This window comes from Agelaius tricolor, unplaced genomic scaffold, assembly GCF_023055355.1.
Source record: "Agelaius tricolor isolate 1412-34295 unplaced genomic scaffold, bAgeTri1.0.p SCAF_2, whole genome shotgun sequence".
Taxonomy (NCBI): Eukaryota; Metazoa; Chordata; class Aves; order Passeriformes; family Icteridae; genus Agelaius; species Agelaius tricolor.
Window position 1 is genome coordinate 81462283 of NW_027269262.1, and position 19829 is coordinate 81482111.

Genomic DNA, 19829 nt, shown 5'->3' on the forward strand with positions numbered 1-19829 from the left:
CTTCATTCTGCACTTGCATCTTAAGGTGACAGATTTGTTGGAATCAAGGGATAATGATTTTTGTTGTTGAACTTCTACTAAGGAAAAACCTGGATTTTGGGGGAGAGAATTTTTAAAATTCAATAACTGTTTTAATATATCTGTGCTGTTTTCAAAGCATTGATTTCTAATGTGTCTTTACACTCTGAATGTTACATTTTTGTGCAGTTAAATTGACCTTTCAAAGTTAAGTTTTTCATTTTTTTCTTTCACTGCTCTTATGTTGCCTACTCCAAATTGTTCTTGTGGTTTCCTTCACTCTGTAATCTCAAGTGAAACATGCATGTATATGTACATTTCAATATGTGTGTAGAAAGACAACAGTATTCCTATACTCATCAGTTAATTCTTCTAGTCCCTATTATATTTGAATCTAGACCATGCTTACTTATATATTCACAGCAATGTGAATGAGGACAGAATAGAAAGTAAGCAAACTAGGCAAAATATTATAAGTTAAAAGCTATGCATCTAAGTTATTTTTTTAGTTTGCAAAACCTGTGGAAAATAATGGACAACTGAAATAAACTATTATAGGATCCAATATAGATGAAATTTTGGACAAGGTACTTTCAGGCTACTTCTTATTTTTACGAAGGCAGCACCTGTTGTAGTATTTGGGATCTTTAGAATGCATAGCTCTCCCTATATCCTCACACTTACTACATGCAGCACTTCTGAAATCAACTTTCAGTCTTCAATACCAAAGCATTCTTGCCTGTCAGTAAGCCAAAGAACATATTTCCAAGGGATATCCATGTACAGACATATTCTAGTGTTTCCAGTACACCACCACGTCCTGTCCCAAATAACAGCTGGAGTGGTCTCTAGAATAACATGTTCATACTCATCTTTACATGGCAGAGGAATTCCTGTTTGGGGTAGTAGACACAGTGAGCAGTTTAGGACTGGTACCACTCCCATAGGGGGAGATCTCAAACTGGGAGTGTAGGGATACCAGGAGTATTTAATTTCAAAAGGACTACATGAAACAATATTAGATACATCTTTCAATGAGTGAGTACTCATGTGTTGACAGTATTTCTCACTTTATTTTTGGAAAAATGGGATCATAATAAATTAAAATAACTGCAACAAAAATTATGAAAATATATGGATCAACCCTTTAAAAAAGTAAAATTATTTATGTTCCAAATTTTATAATAAAATAGTGTGTGAAGGACATTAGTATTCATAACTAAGCTTAATAGAATGCAGTGCTATGACAAATGCCTTTATTACTGGAATATGTGATAATACTTGTTTTGTATATTTAGACATTGATTATAAATTTAATATTAAACATTTTAGGGAGGATAACGCTGCTCTTGATTTCATAAATATCATAAAAGAAAATACCCTAAACATTCCTGACTGAAAATCTGAATAAAAAGCAAGTAAATTTGAAATTTCTGTATCTGGTTCTGGTATTGTTTCTCCTTGAGTGAAGGCTGACAAAGAGAGTCTAAATTTCTGCTAGTCTTGTGTTTTGAAAAAAAATTTCAGAAATAAATTATATTTAATGCTATTTAATTTGAATATCTTATTAATTGGTATCTAAAAGGGGCTTAATTTTCTGCTAATTAAAGTCTTTAAGAGAGTGGGTCCCTTCCTGCTAAGCAGAAATCTCCCAGATACATTTTACCCATAGCTTTTTAACAGAATTTACAGTGGCATTAATAAGAATTAATTCAATAGAAACTTACTGAACAGCATTGAAGGATATTTTAAGCTTCATGTTTTAACGTGAAAAAAAAGAGGACAAATATGTTCATACATACCTTGTTTACAAAATTAAATCTAGGACAAAGAAAATTCCTGCTTGGAGAGAGATTGAAACAACTGGGGCAGCTTGCTTTGAAAAGGAGATGAGAAATAATACACAAAAATGAAAAAAAGTGTGAAGGCGTAAAAAATTCAATTATGCTTATTTTCAGACTACATGAACAAGGAGAAGTTCAACCAAACTGCAAGATGGCAAATTTAAAAGGAAATACTTTTCCACCCTTCATATCATTAGTTATTATCAAAATGTCACTAAAGTCAAGAATCTGTGCAGAGCTGAATAAAAATTACAGTCTAATTTAGCAATTCCTGTGTTCCCTGGCAGATGACAATCTTAGGGTAACAATCCGTAGCTTTAAATGCCAGGGAGTTGGTAGTACAGTGTCACATTCAGTTTGAAAATAGATACTACCTATCAAAGAAGACAAAAGCAGTTACTTTGGTAAATTATCTCCCTCTCACCCCCAAATAAGGCACTTGTAGATGTTCAAAATGAAAATACTCACAGAATAAATTAATATACTTAAAAGTGTATGATTTATTTTTTCTACTTTCTTATCTAGAATCAGGAACAAAATTGCTTGAAGGGTTAGAAGTAGTAACATACTCCCAGGCCACTTTATCATAAAGTTAAAAAGTTAATGAAAAATGCCAAGAATTCCTTTTAGATGAGTCATATAGTATTGCAACTGGAAAATTAGTTTTATTTTAGAAGGAGGGTGATTTTTAATTAGTGCTTTAAAATATAATGTAATTTCACAAGAATAAATTGCCTTCTGTGGGTAATTCTTGGTGAGACAGCAGTAAAAGTAAAGGAAGTAATTTTAGGTAGTGACATTGCTAATCTTTATAGTTTTTTTATTTCAAAGGACAGGGAATCTTTCTGTGGCCTTTTTACAAAACCCTAAGAGATACAGGCTTCTGAAAGACTTCATCTTCTGGGAATAGTTGAAAATGAAAACACTCTGTACAGGCCGTGTTTTCAAGTTAATATAATATGATTCATATGACAACTAAAATCCACAGGATGATATTCTTACCTTCATTTTGACATGCTGTGATGATAAATAACAAATTAAATAGCCTTGAAAACTGTTAAAAGATTTAAAAGAAATTCTTTTGCGCAAATATGCAGGAGACACCGCAGTATTGCCTTCTCTGTAAAGCTTGCAAGCAGATTTGAGGGCTGGGGAATATTGCTTCAGCACAGAACACTTCAGTAAAAGAGTGATAAGAATATCAGTTCTTTAGGTGAGCTTTGAAGTGCTCAAGGTGAGATAGGCTACTTTCTTACTTCTGTGTTGTGTCATTGTGCAAGGTAATGAAAGTCAAATCCAAAGCCACAGTTTTATTATGTAAGAGAAAGCAGGGAATAGCAGCAATGACATCAGCAGCTAATATGCATATTTAACTTATTCACATCAGAACATGATTGGTAAATAAAATCTTGCAAATTAACTCGTTGTTAGCATATATTTTATATATATAGTGCTTGTATATAGTATGGACATGTAGAGAATGTATTTATGATTATAGTGAATTCTGCCTTTTAATAATAGTTACATAGTTTTGTTTCATGGCTGGTATCACAAATCTAGTAGGATTTCCTAGTTCTTGGTAGTTCTGGGCATTGAAGTTTGAGAATGTAATGAATGTTGGGAGTCATACTGATTGTTTTAATAGGAGTTTATATATCTTTTTTTTAATTGAAACCTGTAACACCTTAGATATTTAAATATGTTGTACACACACTCATGAGAAATTCAGGGCTACCAAAGAATGTTTTAGTCACATGGAATTCAGGAAAAGAAATTAAAACAATACATACATAACCCTCTCTTCTTTCATCATTTTCCTTTTTAGATTAGGGGAATTTGGTATGAATACAAATATAGGTTTATCTGATTTGCCTCTTCCCCATTAGCATTAGGCTGGTAAATATACTTGGCGCAAGCCTTGAAGAGGTCAGGATGGGATTATAAAACATGTTTTGTTCACACTTGCAAAAAATCTATGTTTTAATGTCCATTAACTAAAGGACTTTGGTAGTAAATTGCTGAAAATGTTGTAATCAAGCTATTTATGATGCTGAAACACCAGTCAAAGGGGTACGCAGTCAAAAGAGTACCAGCTACTGAAACTGAACTCTAATTAATGGCCTCAGAGATCAGACTAAGAGTAGCCATGAGTAATTTTGGATTCTCAGTGGTTTAAAGCTCTGTATTATAAAAGTTACCAGACTTGAGGTATTTCACATGATTAAATTAACTAATTCTTTGCTCAGAAATTAGTTACCCATAGTATCTCATCCATTTTCCTCATTATCTAAAATCTATTAAATCATTAAACAGATTCCTGATCATGCTCAGGCTTATGCTTGTTAAAATTTTCTTTTGTCATGATTAATTTTATTTTTCTTCCAGATTTTTTTCAATTTGAATCTGATGTTCTTTCATGTTTGTATTACAATTTTGTTTATTGTTTTGCATTTGTGTAACTTGAAAGTCAGAAATATATCAAGCTGCTTTGTTTCCTGTTTGTATGTAATGATAGGTATTCATATGATTTTCATATGTAATTGATACAAAATAAATCATTCTTTTGTATCAATTTAATTAAAAAATTACATTAATATATTGATAGCTGGAGCTTAAGTAAAACCTCATGCTTATTTTCATCTTCCTTTGGATATTTGGGTACTTAAACAAATGTTAAATACACTAAGTCAGCAATGGATTTTCAGTGTTGAGAGCTGTATAATATCCAAGAAAACACTATCTGTCCCAAGATGCCTTGTCTTCTATACTCTTAAGCAAAATGAAACATTTATTTTATAATATCCAAGAAAACACTATCTGTCCCAAGATGCCTTGTGTTCTATACTCTTAAGCAAAATGAAACATCACATTTTAAGTATAAAAACATTTTAATTCATATATATGTATCTTTTCCAGAATTACAGAGTAGTTCCTGTGGCAACCCAGGAGTTCCACCAAAAGGTATTTTGTATGGTCAAAGATTTGATGTTGGTGACAAAATCCGATACAGCTGTGTAACTGGATATATTTTGGATGGACACCCACAGCTTACTTGCATAGCCAGCTCTGTCAATACAGCATCGTGGGACTTTCCTGTTCCTATCTGTAGAGGTAAGAGAAATCCTACAATAATGTTCTTGAATATATACGTTAGTAGTAACAAATTTTAATCTCTCTATTAGTAATTAAGTTTTAAACTATGATTAAAGAATTCCTCTTTTGAATATTTTGATCTCTTGCTCACATATATGATGTATCTCAGCATATATACCTACCAATTTTTAGGTCAATATTCTACTAAAATTATAGTTATCATTTATTTTTAAAATATATATTATGTAATAAGAACTAAAAATCTAGTAATAAGTAGAATATAAATGTCTGCATACAATGTACTTGCAACTATGGGAATATAGATTTGGGATCTCTTATTGCTTTCTAAGAGCTGACTTTTTGTCTAGTAGTAACTTGGCTATTGAGCAAACAGAAATATGAAACTGCCAAAACAATTGAGTTACAGGGTCTTACCTCATTGTCAGTCAGGTTTGATTATCTTAAGATTTATATATAGCAAATCCCTTGTATTCCAACAGGTATTGTAGGTCAAATCCTTTTTCCTTGCTCTTATTAGAAATATAGCAGTAGTAGGGAAGCCTGTATTAGGGGTAAATCTTATTTTCTGAGAGAAATATTGTTAAAGATGAATAATGTCTGCAGAGCAGCAGAAGGAGGTTATGCTGATAAAATGAAGGCACTATCACTACTATACACAAGCACAGACAATATGTCAGGTAACCTAGGGATCAGTTTCTGGATTCACAAGTTAATTTTACAAAATGCAACCTTTATATTTGTCTAAAAAGTTGATGAAGTATTGCAGAGTCTACAAAAAAAATCCAGCTGAAATTACCATCCTAATAAATATAGATTAATGAAAACATAGTTAAACAGCACTGTAAAAATTAATTATGCATGAGAAAAGTGTGTCATTGGAAACACCATACTTTCATTTCCTGTTCCTGGATTACAGCTATTAGCTATTGAATATATTTATCAGTGGTCTTGAAAAAATTATAAAATTATTTTTAATAGTAATATTTTCCAGTAAAAATATTTATAACTTCTGAATCTTCCACTCCTACTTCCCTGAAAATTGCTAAGTAATAATGAAGGAAATATAAAATCAAGGCATATATCCAAATTTAGTTTCTGGAGATGACAATGCAAAAGATATGATGAGAATATGTTGACTCGCAAAAGACTTATATTTGTAACAACATCAAAGTCTAATGGACTCCATTTCTCCAATTCTCAATCTCCAATTTTGAAATGAATGGCATAGAAAACTGTATTCTTGAATGAGTTACACATTCTTCTTTCTGATACTGCATTTTTCAGATCTTTGGATATATTTTGGTTTTGCTCAAAGGGGAGATGAAAATATACTGTGTAAATTTGTACTCATAATATAAACTCCCAAAGTAGCCCTGTGGTTAGACATCACTAGTTTGTAAGAGGATGACTACTACACGAGAATATGAAAACCATTTTTTTAAACTCATAATTAGAGAGGTCATTATCTGCACAGTGTCATTTCTTAAGGCAAAATAAAGTTAACAAATTGGAAAGGGTTCAGAAAAAGAGGAAACAAGTTCTGTTAGGTTTCAAAACTGTTATTTTGTCTAGAGACTGAAGGACTTAAACTTTTCCATGTATGTGAAAGAAGATTAAGACAACAGCTTGATTCACTGCAGAAACACATGCAGCAGGAAAACTTTTTTTTTTCAAGAAGACAATTCTTTAATCAATAGCAGTGAGGAATTTAAAGGATAAAAGTTTGATGAACAAAAATAATTTAAAAAAAACAATCCAAGGCACATATTTTAATAGTGGTGGTTACAACTTACTGAAACATAACCTAAGAATGTGGCAGACTCTTGATTTAAGTCTTAACATTATGGCTTAAAGTCTTAATGCACAAATTGCTGTTAAGGTATTTTTTTGCCATGTCAAATAAAAGAAAAATAACCAATTATTTTCAAGAGTTCTTTCTGTGACTCAATGTTTTATATCCGAAACATCTAACTTTACACATAAAATGCACCATTGTGATTCCATTCAAATGAATCTCTCCTAATTTAGCCTAATACAATTATCCAACGCAGAATTCTGCAGAAGGTTGCTAAAGATGATTACAGACTAATGACCTTCTTATCTCTTTCTCACTGTTTGCCATGGAGACTCTGATTAAACACTCATCCTTAAAGATTTCCTGTGATAAATGGCTTATTGTTCCCTACCAATGGTCATTACATCTAACACAGAGGATTCTGACACAAGCAAGAAAAAAACTAAGAACAGAACAAAAGTATATTTTGTTCAATATTAATTTGAGGGTTGGTTGTTTGCTGGTTTTTACATTTCAGAAAAAACCTGAATTTAACGCACACTTAGAAGTCAGCAGGCATAAAATCACAGATGTCTGTAGATCAGCTGTGTGTAAATATCATTCTCATCTGCCTCTTGTACTTCAGAACAAATAAATTTGAGGATTTTTTTTTTAATTTTTATTTTTGATCTTTCCTCTTACATTGCCTTCACTTTAAATGAAGAGATAAGGAAGATGTCATGCTTGTGCTTTAGCATTGTGATGATTATGGATTGATGTTTCAAAATGGGGAATTTCATTGAAAACAACAGTGTTTTGTAATGTCACAAGCAGAACACTCTACTAATGTTTTAATTTTTGATTTGTCAAATTATAACAATATTTTAATTTTTGAAAGTAATAGATTTTTGGGCCTAATTTTATTAATGAATAAAAGAATTATTCCTCAAATAGGTTTGTATTCCTTTATTTGTCTCTATAGGATTTTATTGAAAAATCAGCAGACATATTTAATGATTGCTTTATTTCATAGACTCTTTCTAACTGAACATTGTTTGAATGAACAAAGATTTTCACCTGCATGTTTTGGTATTCATTAAAATATTGTTACTTTATTAGATTTATTAGAAGTGAAAAAAATACCCTAATTATAAAAAAGCTAAATTGTATTTATTTTTCTGGTCAACTACGTGGTGGAGTTGCTCTCTATATGAGACAACACTTGAAATGTACCAACATCTGCCTTGGTGTGGATGATGAGTGAGTTGAGATTTTATGGGCTCAGATCAAGGAGTGGATTAATAAAGGTGACATTGCTGTGGGTGCTTACTACTGGCTGCCTGCTCAGGTGAAGGGGGAGGATGAAGCTTTCTCCAGGCAGCTTGGAGTAGCCTCCAAGTCAAAGGCACCAGCTCTTGTGAGGGACTCTATCTACCATGCCATCTGCTGGAGAAGCAACACAGCAAAGCAAAACTAGTCTATGGGGTTCCTTTGAAAACATTGATGACAATTTCCAGTCACCAGTATTAGAGGATCCCACAAGGAATGGTGAGCTGCTCAACCTCAGATTAACAGCATCTCCTTTCTGGAGATGTGAAGGCTGGGGGCAGCCTTGGCTGCAGTGACCATGAAAATCTGGAGCTGCATATTGGGAAAGGAGGAGCAAGTAAGACTTCAGCCATGGACTTCAGGAGAGCTGATGTTAGCCACTTTAGGGATCAGACACCATAGGGAAAAGGGGTCCAAGAGAGTTGGTTGATATCCAAAGGTGTCTTCCTGCAAAACCAATCATGCTTTATGTCAATAAGCAAGAAATCAGGCAAAGGCAAAGGGGGAGAGAGACCCGCATGGATGAACAAAGAACTTCTGTCATTACTCAAGCATAAGCAGGAAATGCACAGGAGTTAGAAGAAGAATCAAGCCACATGGAATTAATATAGAGATTGTCAAAGTTGAAACGGGATCAAGAAGGCCAAAGCTCATCTGCAATTAAATCTGACCAGGATGTCAAGGACAAGAAGGGTTTCTTAAAACTCATCAATAACAGAAGAAAAACAAAAGTATAATGTGGGCCCATTAGTAAATGGAGAGAAACCCTGGTAATAGGGGACACAGAGAAGGCAGAGTTATCAAATGCCTTCTTTGCATCAATCTTCACTAATATGATCAGCCCTCAGGGTTCTCTGACACAGACCAAGGTAAAGGAGTTTTGGAAAGAAGACTTTTCCTTGGTGAAGGAGGATTGGGTTAGATAACACCTAAGCAAATTTGACATCCACAAGCCCATGAGCTCTGGCAGGATGTGTCCACGAGAGAGCTTCTGGACACCGTAGCAAGGTCACTCACAGTCATCTTTGCAAGGTCATGGCAATCAGGAGAGGTGCCTGGAGACTGGAAAAAAGCAAATCTCACCCTGGTCTTCAAAAAGGTCTTCAAAGTCAGCCCCACTTCAATCCCTGGAAAGGTGATGGAGCATCTCATTCTGAAGGCCATCTGTATCCATATGGATGACAAGAAGAGGTATTTAGCAAGCAGAGGTATTTAGCATGAATTCACTAAAGGTAAATCAAGCTTGACCAAACATTGCCTTCTACAAGGAAACAACTACCTGGATCAATGGGGAAAGAGCAGTGGATATTGTCTACCTTGGCTTCAGCAAGGCTTTTGATGCTGTCTCTCACAAAATCCTGATAGACAAAATCAGGAACCGTTGACTGGATGAGTGGACAGAGGTCGATTAAAATCTGGCTGAATAGCAGGGCTGTAATTAGTGGCATGGGTCTGGTTTGAGGTTTGTAATGAGCAGTGTCCTCCAAGGTTCCATACTGGGCCCAGTATTGTTTAACTTATTCATCAATGACTTGAGCAAAATGGCAGATGTCTCCTCGACAGGTTCCCTGATGACACAAAGTTGGGAGGAGTGGCCAATACCTGAGTTCTGTGAGACCTTCAGAAAGACCTTGACAGGCTGGAAAGATGGACAGAGAACAACTGTCTGAAATTCAGCAAAGCTCAGGGCAGCACCTGGGGGAGAATAACCTCACGGACCAGCACAGTCTGGGGGCTGATCTGGAAAGCAGCTCTGTGGAGAAAGACTTGGGGGTCCTGGTGGATGCAATTCTGTGCCATGTTCTCTAGCTGGCCCTGCCTGAGTAGCAAGTTTGGACCAGACCACCCACTGTGTTGCCTTCCAAACTTAGCGGTTCTGTGATTCTTTGACTTACCCTATCCACAATCCATGACAAATTTTTAAATAAACCTTCTCCCCTGAAAATTAATTTTGATAGGGTTGTTTATAATCATGAAATATGACAGAAGCTTAATTATATCACCTATTCCTGAACTAATGTTGCAGCTTGCAGTTTCTCCAAAATGCATCAAACTAGAAAAAATTTGCTGATAGTAATAAATAATGCTACACTTGTATATAATATTTTCATTCTATAAAGGTTATAAGAATTAGACACTTTCATAAACAAGGAAGTATTCTGACATTTATGTCTTCTAAAAATTTCTTATTCCATGCTAAAATGTGTGTTGTCAGATTCTCCATTCTAAAATTTATTTTTTTTAGAATTCAGAAATTTCAAGTGCAGAATACAGTTGTTTTTATATTCCTAGATGCTCTAATAAACTTTAAATTAAAGTGTCTTGTGGACCTTCCAATTGCCTGTACATATAGCTAAAAAATATCTGACAAAATAAAAACTCTGTATTTTCAACAAGAGACTGGTTTTCTACTTGTCTAAATGAACATGTATTTTGATCAGAGAAGTGCACAACCCATGGTCTAGCTTCATTTTTTCCATTGAAAAACTGCATTCTCCTTTTTTTATTATTTATCTGGGAGGACATTGAGTTATTTCTTGCATATATTGTCATGACAGGTAAAAGGCTGAAGCGGTTCATACTCAATTCCAAGTCTAGGAATTCTGTAACTCCCCTGCAATATATATATGTATGTAATTATAAAGATATGTTTCTTTATACCTATCTTCTTCAGTGGATTTATTCCAGATGAACTTAACTGAGATACTTATAAAATCTTATTTTTAAAGTGATCTAACACATGTCAGAATTGAATTAAAATATTCAGCTCACTATTTAAATATTTTGCCATTTCCTCTATGCAGAACCCACTGGACTGAAACAATTTGTTAATTGCAAGTAACTGGTATAATTGTGTAAGTACACAGATACATGACTATACATATTTCAACTCCATGAGGTAAGTTTTAGGTCAGATACAACAGAGAGTAGCTTCAAATTAAATTAAAGTGTTTTGTGGACCTTCCAATACACTTATATTTAATGGTTCTATTTGTTTATGTATGGCATAGAATAGTATGGAATTTTGAAAAGAGAACAACTAAAATTAAACTTCATATAATTACCAAGAAATAATCATATAGCAGTGTAAGCATTTCACAGACATATGTATTTGGTTGCAGATGGATTTATGATTTTATGAAATCATGTCAAATAGAACCTAGTAATATAAACAGTAAAATAAGACGACTGCCTTGGCATCTTTGTTATAAGCTGGTCTTTGTAGGCTTTGTAAAGAACAAAGCAGGATATAAAGTCAAAGTACTGCACTTGATGCCCTGTAATGCATTAACTATTGGAACTGACAATCTGCACAGAAGAAAACAGAGTGCACTAACTTGAAAGCAGGAATAAATTACATCTCACAGGGAATGAGCAGTTTTCTGCCTGAAGCGAGTTCTTATACACAAATACTTACTCCTGCTTATTCTTGGGAAAAGCCCAAGTATAGCTGTGTGAGTCTGGACAAGAAACATGTCGGATTTTTGAGAAAATTGAAAAGAAAACAAAAAAGTATTTTCTAGAATTATGTATATAGACATAAGAAATTATTTTCCAGAGCTTTTCTAAAGATCCTTTTGGGACATAAGTAATCAGTGGCTTAGAACACTCTTATGGGTGGTATTTAAAAAAATATAAATGACAATGTTTCACCTAGAATTAGAGATATTAACTAAGATTCTTTGGGGGTGGAAATGATGAAAAATATCTACTATTTTATTGAAATAATAGAATAATGGTTGGGTGTTTTCAAGTACCATGCTGTGTGCTTTCAAGCAGGGCAGAGAAGATCTTCAAAATAATACCCAGAATGACATTTTGAATAAAAAAATATACAATACCTTTTGTTACTTTGAATTTTTGCAATAAAAGAGCTTTGTGAGCTCTTTATTTTAGACATCTTTAAAATGTGTAATTTTTCGTACCAATAGAATCAAGCTTTTCCATTTATGAAAAGCCTTGAAATTGCTCACCACTGTACCTTACCACACTTATATTTTCTCATTATATTAGTGTTATTCTCAGGATACTCACTATTCTTACTGATACTCACTATCAGGGAAATAATGCACAGTCTTCTTGTGTAAGAAAGCAAAAATCTGAGCCTGAAGAATAGCAAATCCCCATGTGAATTTTATTATGTGACCAGAACCATGGATTTCTTATCATTGCAAAGAGAGGTAAAACTTTGCTGAGTTATGCAAAGCTATTTTAAGTCATTATTGATGTGTTGTAAATCAGGAGATTGGTACAGAAATAGAAATGCTTACCACATTAGAATTACCACATATTCCTAACATTAATGGTAAAACATTCTAGTTTTACTGTATTAATACAGTAAAATTAATACAGTAATTCTGTATTAATAATAAAAACAATATTAGCATTACTGATATATGTAGTGTCTGTTAAATATATTCCTAATGCACTGAAAATATACCAGCAATAATAATGATTTAACACTGTACATTCTCCGTAAGCAGGCAACACTATTCATGAGAATTCCAATTGGGTTTAATACAATCAATCAATTAATGTCCAGACTCTGTGCTTCTTCATTTATGATATTGGTGGTCAAATAACGAAGTCCTTAGGATGCATCTGCTCCCATGTGAAAATTTATGGCATGCAATGATGTGCTACTGTAATAGCAATGATACTTGAAAAAAAAATTACAAAATTTCAGAAAGCAATCTAACTATGGAAACTTTTCTAACAGAAAATAATTCATTTTTATTAGCTTCATTTTTAAATCAGGATTTACATTTTTAAAGCTTTGAATATCTTAAAATGTTTTTCTTACTTGTCCTTTCTTTAAAAATGTATACCTCCACATCAGAATATTAATCAGAACATCAGAATCATACTTCCATTTGGTTAACATAATTTTGCTTTGCACATCTTTATGTAATTTTGGTGATTCCTATCAGTAGTGAAGGAAGCTCTTTTAAGATCCATTAGAAAGTTGTATGAGCAGTGGACTAACCCTCAGGAGGTGTGATATAGTCCAGAATGAAAAGGTATATGCATCCAAATAATTTAAATTTATCAGTGCAGTAACCATGTTAATTTGGAAAACAAGCCTCTTACATTACATCTCCAAACAGTATGTAGAGGACTGGGGAAAGAAGCAGAAATTAACTCTTTCTAAATAAATTAAATTCTGCTTAAAGAAGAAAGAAAGTATATGTAATTATTCCAGAGAGAGAACGTTTGGGAAAAGTTGTAGTTAACACCAAAGTAAGGAAAAGACAGATATAACAATGCCTTTTCTTGCTACTTTTCCCAGAAAAAACACCAATAAGATCCAATTTAGCTACAAAAGATTGTTGTAACAATTCATATAGGCAATGAAGAGGAAAAAAGAAAGATCAGCTTTTAAAATCAAGAAATCTACCCCAATACTGAACACCATAAAACTTCTTGAATACCAGAATCTTCATTTCCACCATTTTAAAGGTGGTAATTAGGACTTCTTACACAAATGGTGGAAGTTAGTAGGGTGGTTTATGAAAAGTTTGAAACACTGCTTTCATCTCCTGTTTTCTTAAAATTTTTCTTAATGAAGGACAAAGGACATAGAAGTAGTGCTAATTGTTAATGTAATCATATGATATTGAAATTAAGTTGTGAAATTTTCACTGAGGACAACATAACAGTGAGAATTATACCTGAAATTGAAAGGAGAAAGATTACTCTGAGTAATCAAGATGAATGAATGAGAAGAAGGAACGTGGAAAAATAAAATATTGGTTTAGCATGATGTTTAGCATCAAAGCACCATACTAGAATTGTCAGTTACAACAAAGACTCAGTCTTTCACATCTGATTTAAAACTAATATCTTTATTTGTACAAAATACCTATTCCAAGAGCATGGGTTTTAAATGTATAACTAGCTTAATCCCAGTTTGGGCTAGTAAATTCTGCTTTTGCAAGGCAATTGTTTCCCTTTAACACCCTCCTCTTCTTCTACGGTTCATTTTCTATATGGCATTCTTGGATAAAACCTTTGTAGTTATCAATTAACAGAAATAATATTTGGAAAATAATTTGAGATACTTTGAAAGTAATTACTCGTTCATTAACTCAATTTACTAAACTGCTTAATCTAAAACCTTTGTCTGCCATAGGCTTCTAAACAGACTGGTATATTTTCCTTAACATTATTGAAATCATGGCTTGATAAATTATTGAAGTCATGGCTTGATAAACCTTTCAATGTCTCTCAGTTTCTGCCTAAAATGAGAATTTACCTGGCTATAAAATGAAATTGTGAGAATATTGTTCAGAATTTTGGTATCACTTTGCAAATCCTGATTTATAACTCAGTTGTAATTACATCTGGAAGGCAGAAGTTATAGCAAATTAGTTTCCTGGGGAGTATTTAAAGTCCTTCAAATATTTAAGAGAATAACTAATGGCCAATAGTGTTTTTTGCAGGTGAAAGATTTCATTGCTAAAATTCTAGCATGACATTTTAGCATTCTTCAAGACTACCTCTGTCTAAGGCTGCATCTTTCTTAGCCTAAAGATTGATTCACCAATGGAACATGAATCTTCATCTTAAGCATTAATTAATGTTGTTCTCATAATTAGCAGAAGTGTTGCTGGTTTATTTAAATATTAAGACATCACTTTTGGTGCCTTGTGAGATGGTTTCCAAAACTGTAGCTTGTTTTTAAATTCCAATATTTACAATTGTACACTGATGAAGGAGTCTGAAGATTATGCCGTTGTGTTAGTAAAATAAATTTGGAATTCCACAAAATTTATTCATCTTTTCATTCAGCTCTTCAAATTCAGAGGCTAAAACCAATTTGCCTTAAATTATCTTGACTCTGGAAGCGTATTTAAATTTAATGAAGTTGTAGCATTTTTGCTATATGTGTATGAAAGATTCCACCAGAAAAGATTTAATTTCTCACAGAACTACTGTAATGAACATATAGGCAAACAGTCTGTTTTGTTAATTCATTCATCTTGTATGTTGGCCTTTTGAGTTTTGTTTAGGATTAAACTTTTGGTGGTAGATCTGTACAAGTGTAGCACATTAAATTTATTTTGCATTTCTGTTAACTGGTGGAGGTAACCTTATCTCAGCTGCACAAAACAGTTCATGGGTAAAAGCTCTCTTTGCACTACACCATCAAGCTAATTCTGGGTTCTTTTAAGGCAAACTGAGAGGAGGTCAAAAATTTTCATTTTGAGAATTTAGCATCACTATCTGCCTCATCAGTTTAACATTCCTAGAACAAATATTCTTAACATTGGCTGGTATTTTGCAGTTCAGAGAAAGAAACATCCTGGTGTGCAGTTATGCATCAATTCTCTCCATGCCACAGTTCCCTCATCTTTCATTTTGAGGATTTAATATCATATCACAATATTATATGATTCACATAATCACAGCATGATCAAGGTTGGAAGAGACCTTTAAGGTTATCTAGTCCAACCACCAACCAAGCACCACCATAATCAATATCCCCAGGTGCCACACCCAGATGCCCCTTGGACACTTCCTGAAATGGTGCCTCCATCACCTCCCCAGAAAATTTGTTTGAATGCCTAACCACTCTTTCAGTGAAGTTTTTTTTCCTAATATCTAATCTGAGCCTCCTCTGGCACAACTTGAGGCCATTTCCTCTTGAGACATGACAGAAGAGACAGACCCCCATATTTCACACTTTTCTTCTGATATAATTGTAAGTGTGTATATTTAAAATTTTTGTATACATCTTGGAAACTGTAAAAACTGTGTAACTAATAGTGAAAAAAAAAGTAGTCTTTGTTTTTGACTGTTAGTCCCTAGTTTTGTCTTCTTTAGAGAACCATGAGGAAAGCAGATATTTTTCAGTATCAATACTTACATAATCAAGTTGAAAAGAAAATAATTTTAAACTAAGAAAATAATAGATAATAATAAATAGGAAATAATAAAATTATTAAATAAAAAATAATAATAAACGAAGAAAATTATTTTAAACTGAAAAAAATTTCAGTATCAATACTTACATAATCAAGTTGAAAAGAAAATAATTTTAAGATCCATGGGAAACAGATATTTTGACCCACATTTAAGTCAGGTAGCAGTGGATAGGGGTCATAAACAAAGGATGCAGAATGATGGGCACATGGGTGACATCAGAAATGGTAAGGCAAGGTGAAAGCATACCTGCCTCAGGTCAGCCTGGGAGGAAAGCAGGAGTCTCAGGAGAGCAACATTGTTGGAATAACTGAGATAGTAGGGCAGCTCACAGGGCTGGAGTGTGACAAAGGATGTATGCAAACTTTTCAGAAGACAAAGATGCAGAATGGGCTGGAACAGAGTTTGTGGATCAGGATTGGAGAACACTAGAACAATCAAGGAACTCAGATTGTCAGGATAAGGACAAGGCAAGGTGTGAAGTGTTCTTTAAAGAGCTCAAGGAAGTCTCTAATTCACACACTTTAGTTCTGATACATTTTAACCTTCCTGTTTCTTGTTGAAAAGGCAATAGGGCAGGATGAAAACTGTAAAGACTTCAGATCTTAAAGAATCCTGCATTACACTGCAAGATTTATTCCCACTAGATAACATCCTGATAGTTTTTGAAAACCTTACCATTTTCCAAAGGCAGTGGTCTTCTATATTTTTTATTTAACATTATTAGAAAGAACTTTTATCATTTACTCCACATGTATTTTTTCCCATTAAAATTTAAACATACTATCTTCCACCTCCCCCTTCCCTCCCCACCAAATATACTTTTGCACCTATGCACATTAGAAACCAATTATTTTCTTCCTCTTTGCAATTTCCTTTTACATATTTAGTTTAGGTCTTCTTTAACTACTATAATACTAATGCTATCTTACTTCACAACTCATGAGACCACGAGTAATGTTTGCTAATTTCCTCTTGATTTTTTTAAATTTATCTATGCTTTCTTTTGAAGTATTGGGCCCCGATTAGCAAAGACTAGCTAAGAAGTTTTGTGCTTCATGGATCACAGCTCATACTTACAGCATGCTCTTTTTGGTCTCTGGATGTGTCCAGTTAAACTGTGAGGGCAATTTTAATTCTTGTTCCACTTTTTAAATAATGTCCTGGTTTTTAAATAACATTTTTTAATGAAAAATATTTGGGTTTTGCTTTTATTGTTGATTGGTTGGTTGGTTGTTTGGATTTGTTTGGTTTCTGTTTTTTTTTTTCAGAACATTAATTTTTGAATTCCAGGTAGATAGGCAAGGCTTTTATCCTTCTGTTTTGTCCATGGAACAAAGCACTTTTGATAAGACACAAATTAAAGGGCTTCAGTAGAAAAATTTGGCCAAAGTCCCAGAATAATATGGTGTTTATTTACTGCAATCTATAAATCTCTAGGCTGGCCAAAAATGTGGTGTCAAATTCCAATTTTCTAACTATCTGAAGTAAAAAGCAAAATGCATTCATCTGTAGGAAAAATGCTGTGGTTTAACTCTTCATTTACTTTTATTTCATTTAATACAAATACTGAAAAAGCAATATTTGGAGCTTTATTCCTCCTGCATCTTTGAACACCAAGTGAAAATGCTGAGGTAGTAGTTGCTTCATGTCAAACTGAAAGAATGCTAAACATTTTTTCTACATTTGTTTATCTGAACATGACTTAAAAAGCAGAGATTTATTAATAACAATAATGACTGTAACTTCATGAGCAAACATTCTAGAATTTTATTTTAATTGGAGATGAAAGCTTAAAGAGTTTCTGCCATTTATCCAAGTCTTGTGTATATTATCCATACACCAAGAATTTATAAAGTGCTCAGTTCAGGATTTATAAAGGTGTTCAATAGGAACACCAAATACTGAAGTAAAATTTTATAATCATTAACAAACACTAGGCTTCCATCACCTAAGTAAATCAAAATAAAGTGACTGATATTCACTGAGCTAGGGTTTATCACCTATAAATAGTACAGCAAATGGATTAAGAGCACTTCTTCACTGAAGGGAGAAAGCAGAGGAATGGACAGCACAATAAATGGCTCTCTGGATTCTCAAGTACAATAATGAGAGGTTTTTCCCTTTCCTAATTCCCTGATAGAGAAGTGAGTTCTTTCCAGATAACATGCAGTTATGCATTAGTCATAGTATAAGATTAATAACTGCAGAAGAATAATAGCTGCATTTTAAATACAGCTAAGTCAGCAAAGTACTTGCCAAACATTTGCTCTTTCTAAAGGTTCCAGGCAGCCCCAGTAGAACCAGTTACTCTTTATGTTTGGGTGCATGGTGACTCCATTATCCTCTTTTGTGGGTTACTGGTGCTGATCAAGTAAGCTTGAATTGTGCAAGAAAAAGAAGTCTATATAACAGCTATAAGTGTGTCTGTGGAAAAATTCCTACTATTTAAAGAGACCTCTTAAAAGAGTCTTTAAACTCCCATTTTGCAAATTTATTACTTGCTTTCTGAGTCTGTAAACTCTTGCCTTAAATTAAACACAGCCTCATATGTCTTACACAGTTTGATGGCACTTTTAGGAACTGTTTTTCATGTTATTACAGGTTTAACATTTGATCACAGTCTCGAGCAGTTTGTTTTGGGTTTTTTTTTTTGGGTTTTTTTTTTTTTTTTTTTAAAGAGATGCACTCAAATATAATCAGAAAATAAAATATAGATTCAACATATGGTAAATATGTTCATGGTTCCTTTCACCTATTTTTCCTTCTGACAATCCTATATCAGTAGAACAAGGTCTTCCCCTTTTGATCTTGTTTCATCTGGAGCTGTCTGGAAGAGTGGCTGGATATTCCCGTCATGTATAGTTGACACAGTAAGGCATGTTTTATTACACTTTCTAATCCCTTATAATTATCAGATGAAAGGTATAATAAATTAGATATTTTCATTAAATATGTAAGACACAACCTGATTACTATAACATTGCTCTTTTTACTTCTGTAGGTACCAATTAAAAGGCATTTCCTTCCCTGTGCTGAGGATAACTCTCTTAAATTTAAACCAAGAAGTCCCTCCGAAATTCCTTTACTGATGCAGCTGTTTGTACACGATATACTCAGTTCATTAGCAACATAGAGAAAAACCACCAACCATCTTAATGATTTTTGCATTATTTTTCTCCACTTCATTCCCAATAGTGACACATTTTTCTGTTTGTCCAAAAAACCTTGGTAAACCAGGTGTTAATTTTCACATAAGTAGTAATTTCAGACGGTTATTTTAAGCGCTGTAATTATCAAAGAGACCAGAGTACACTGCATACCATGTTCTTGGACATAGTATATCATACTCCTTGGACTGAATTTCAAACATTGCAGGAAGACAATTTAACCATTCATTTTGTGTAAGAATAAAGAAACTGCATCTAAGACTCAGATCTTCTACACTCTGAAAAGTTTATTATAGTATCCAATGGCTTTTCTGTGGTGAACCTATCCATTCATAATTTCCTAAAAGTACAGGTGCTGAAGACATTTGTAAGCAAGTTATTTCTATTCATCAGTAAGAATTTTTCACTACACTTCTAGCTTTTTGTATTTGGAAATTAAACTACCATATTATATTTAAACTATAGTAGATAAGTGTATGAATTTAGATTTCCACAAAGTTTAACTATGCAAGTAGTCTCATTGGACAGACACTGAGTTTAGCATCTATTCTAATAGCATTAAAAAGCTAAAAAGAAACTAAGGAAATATATTTCATATATCTTAGAGTTTAAGAGCCATAGCAGGAATGTATTTTTTAACCAAACATTTTCTAC

At 33.3% G+C, this 19829-nt stretch overlaps 1 protein-coding gene across 3 annotated transcripts in view; it reads left to right on the plus strand.

The window, feature by feature from the left end:
- CSMD3 (CUB and Sushi multiple domains 3) overlaps positions 1-19829 on the plus strand; it is a 592443-nt gene that overhangs the window by 145122 nt on the left and 427492 nt on the right. For all 3 annotated transcript variants that reach the window (XM_071421704.1, XM_071421705.1, XM_071421706.1), the window contains exon 4: positions 4779-4973. In XM_071421704.1, coding sequence (XP_071277805.1) covers positions 4779-4973 — 195 coding nt within the window. The remainder of the gene's footprint in view (positions 1-4778; positions 4974-19829) is intronic.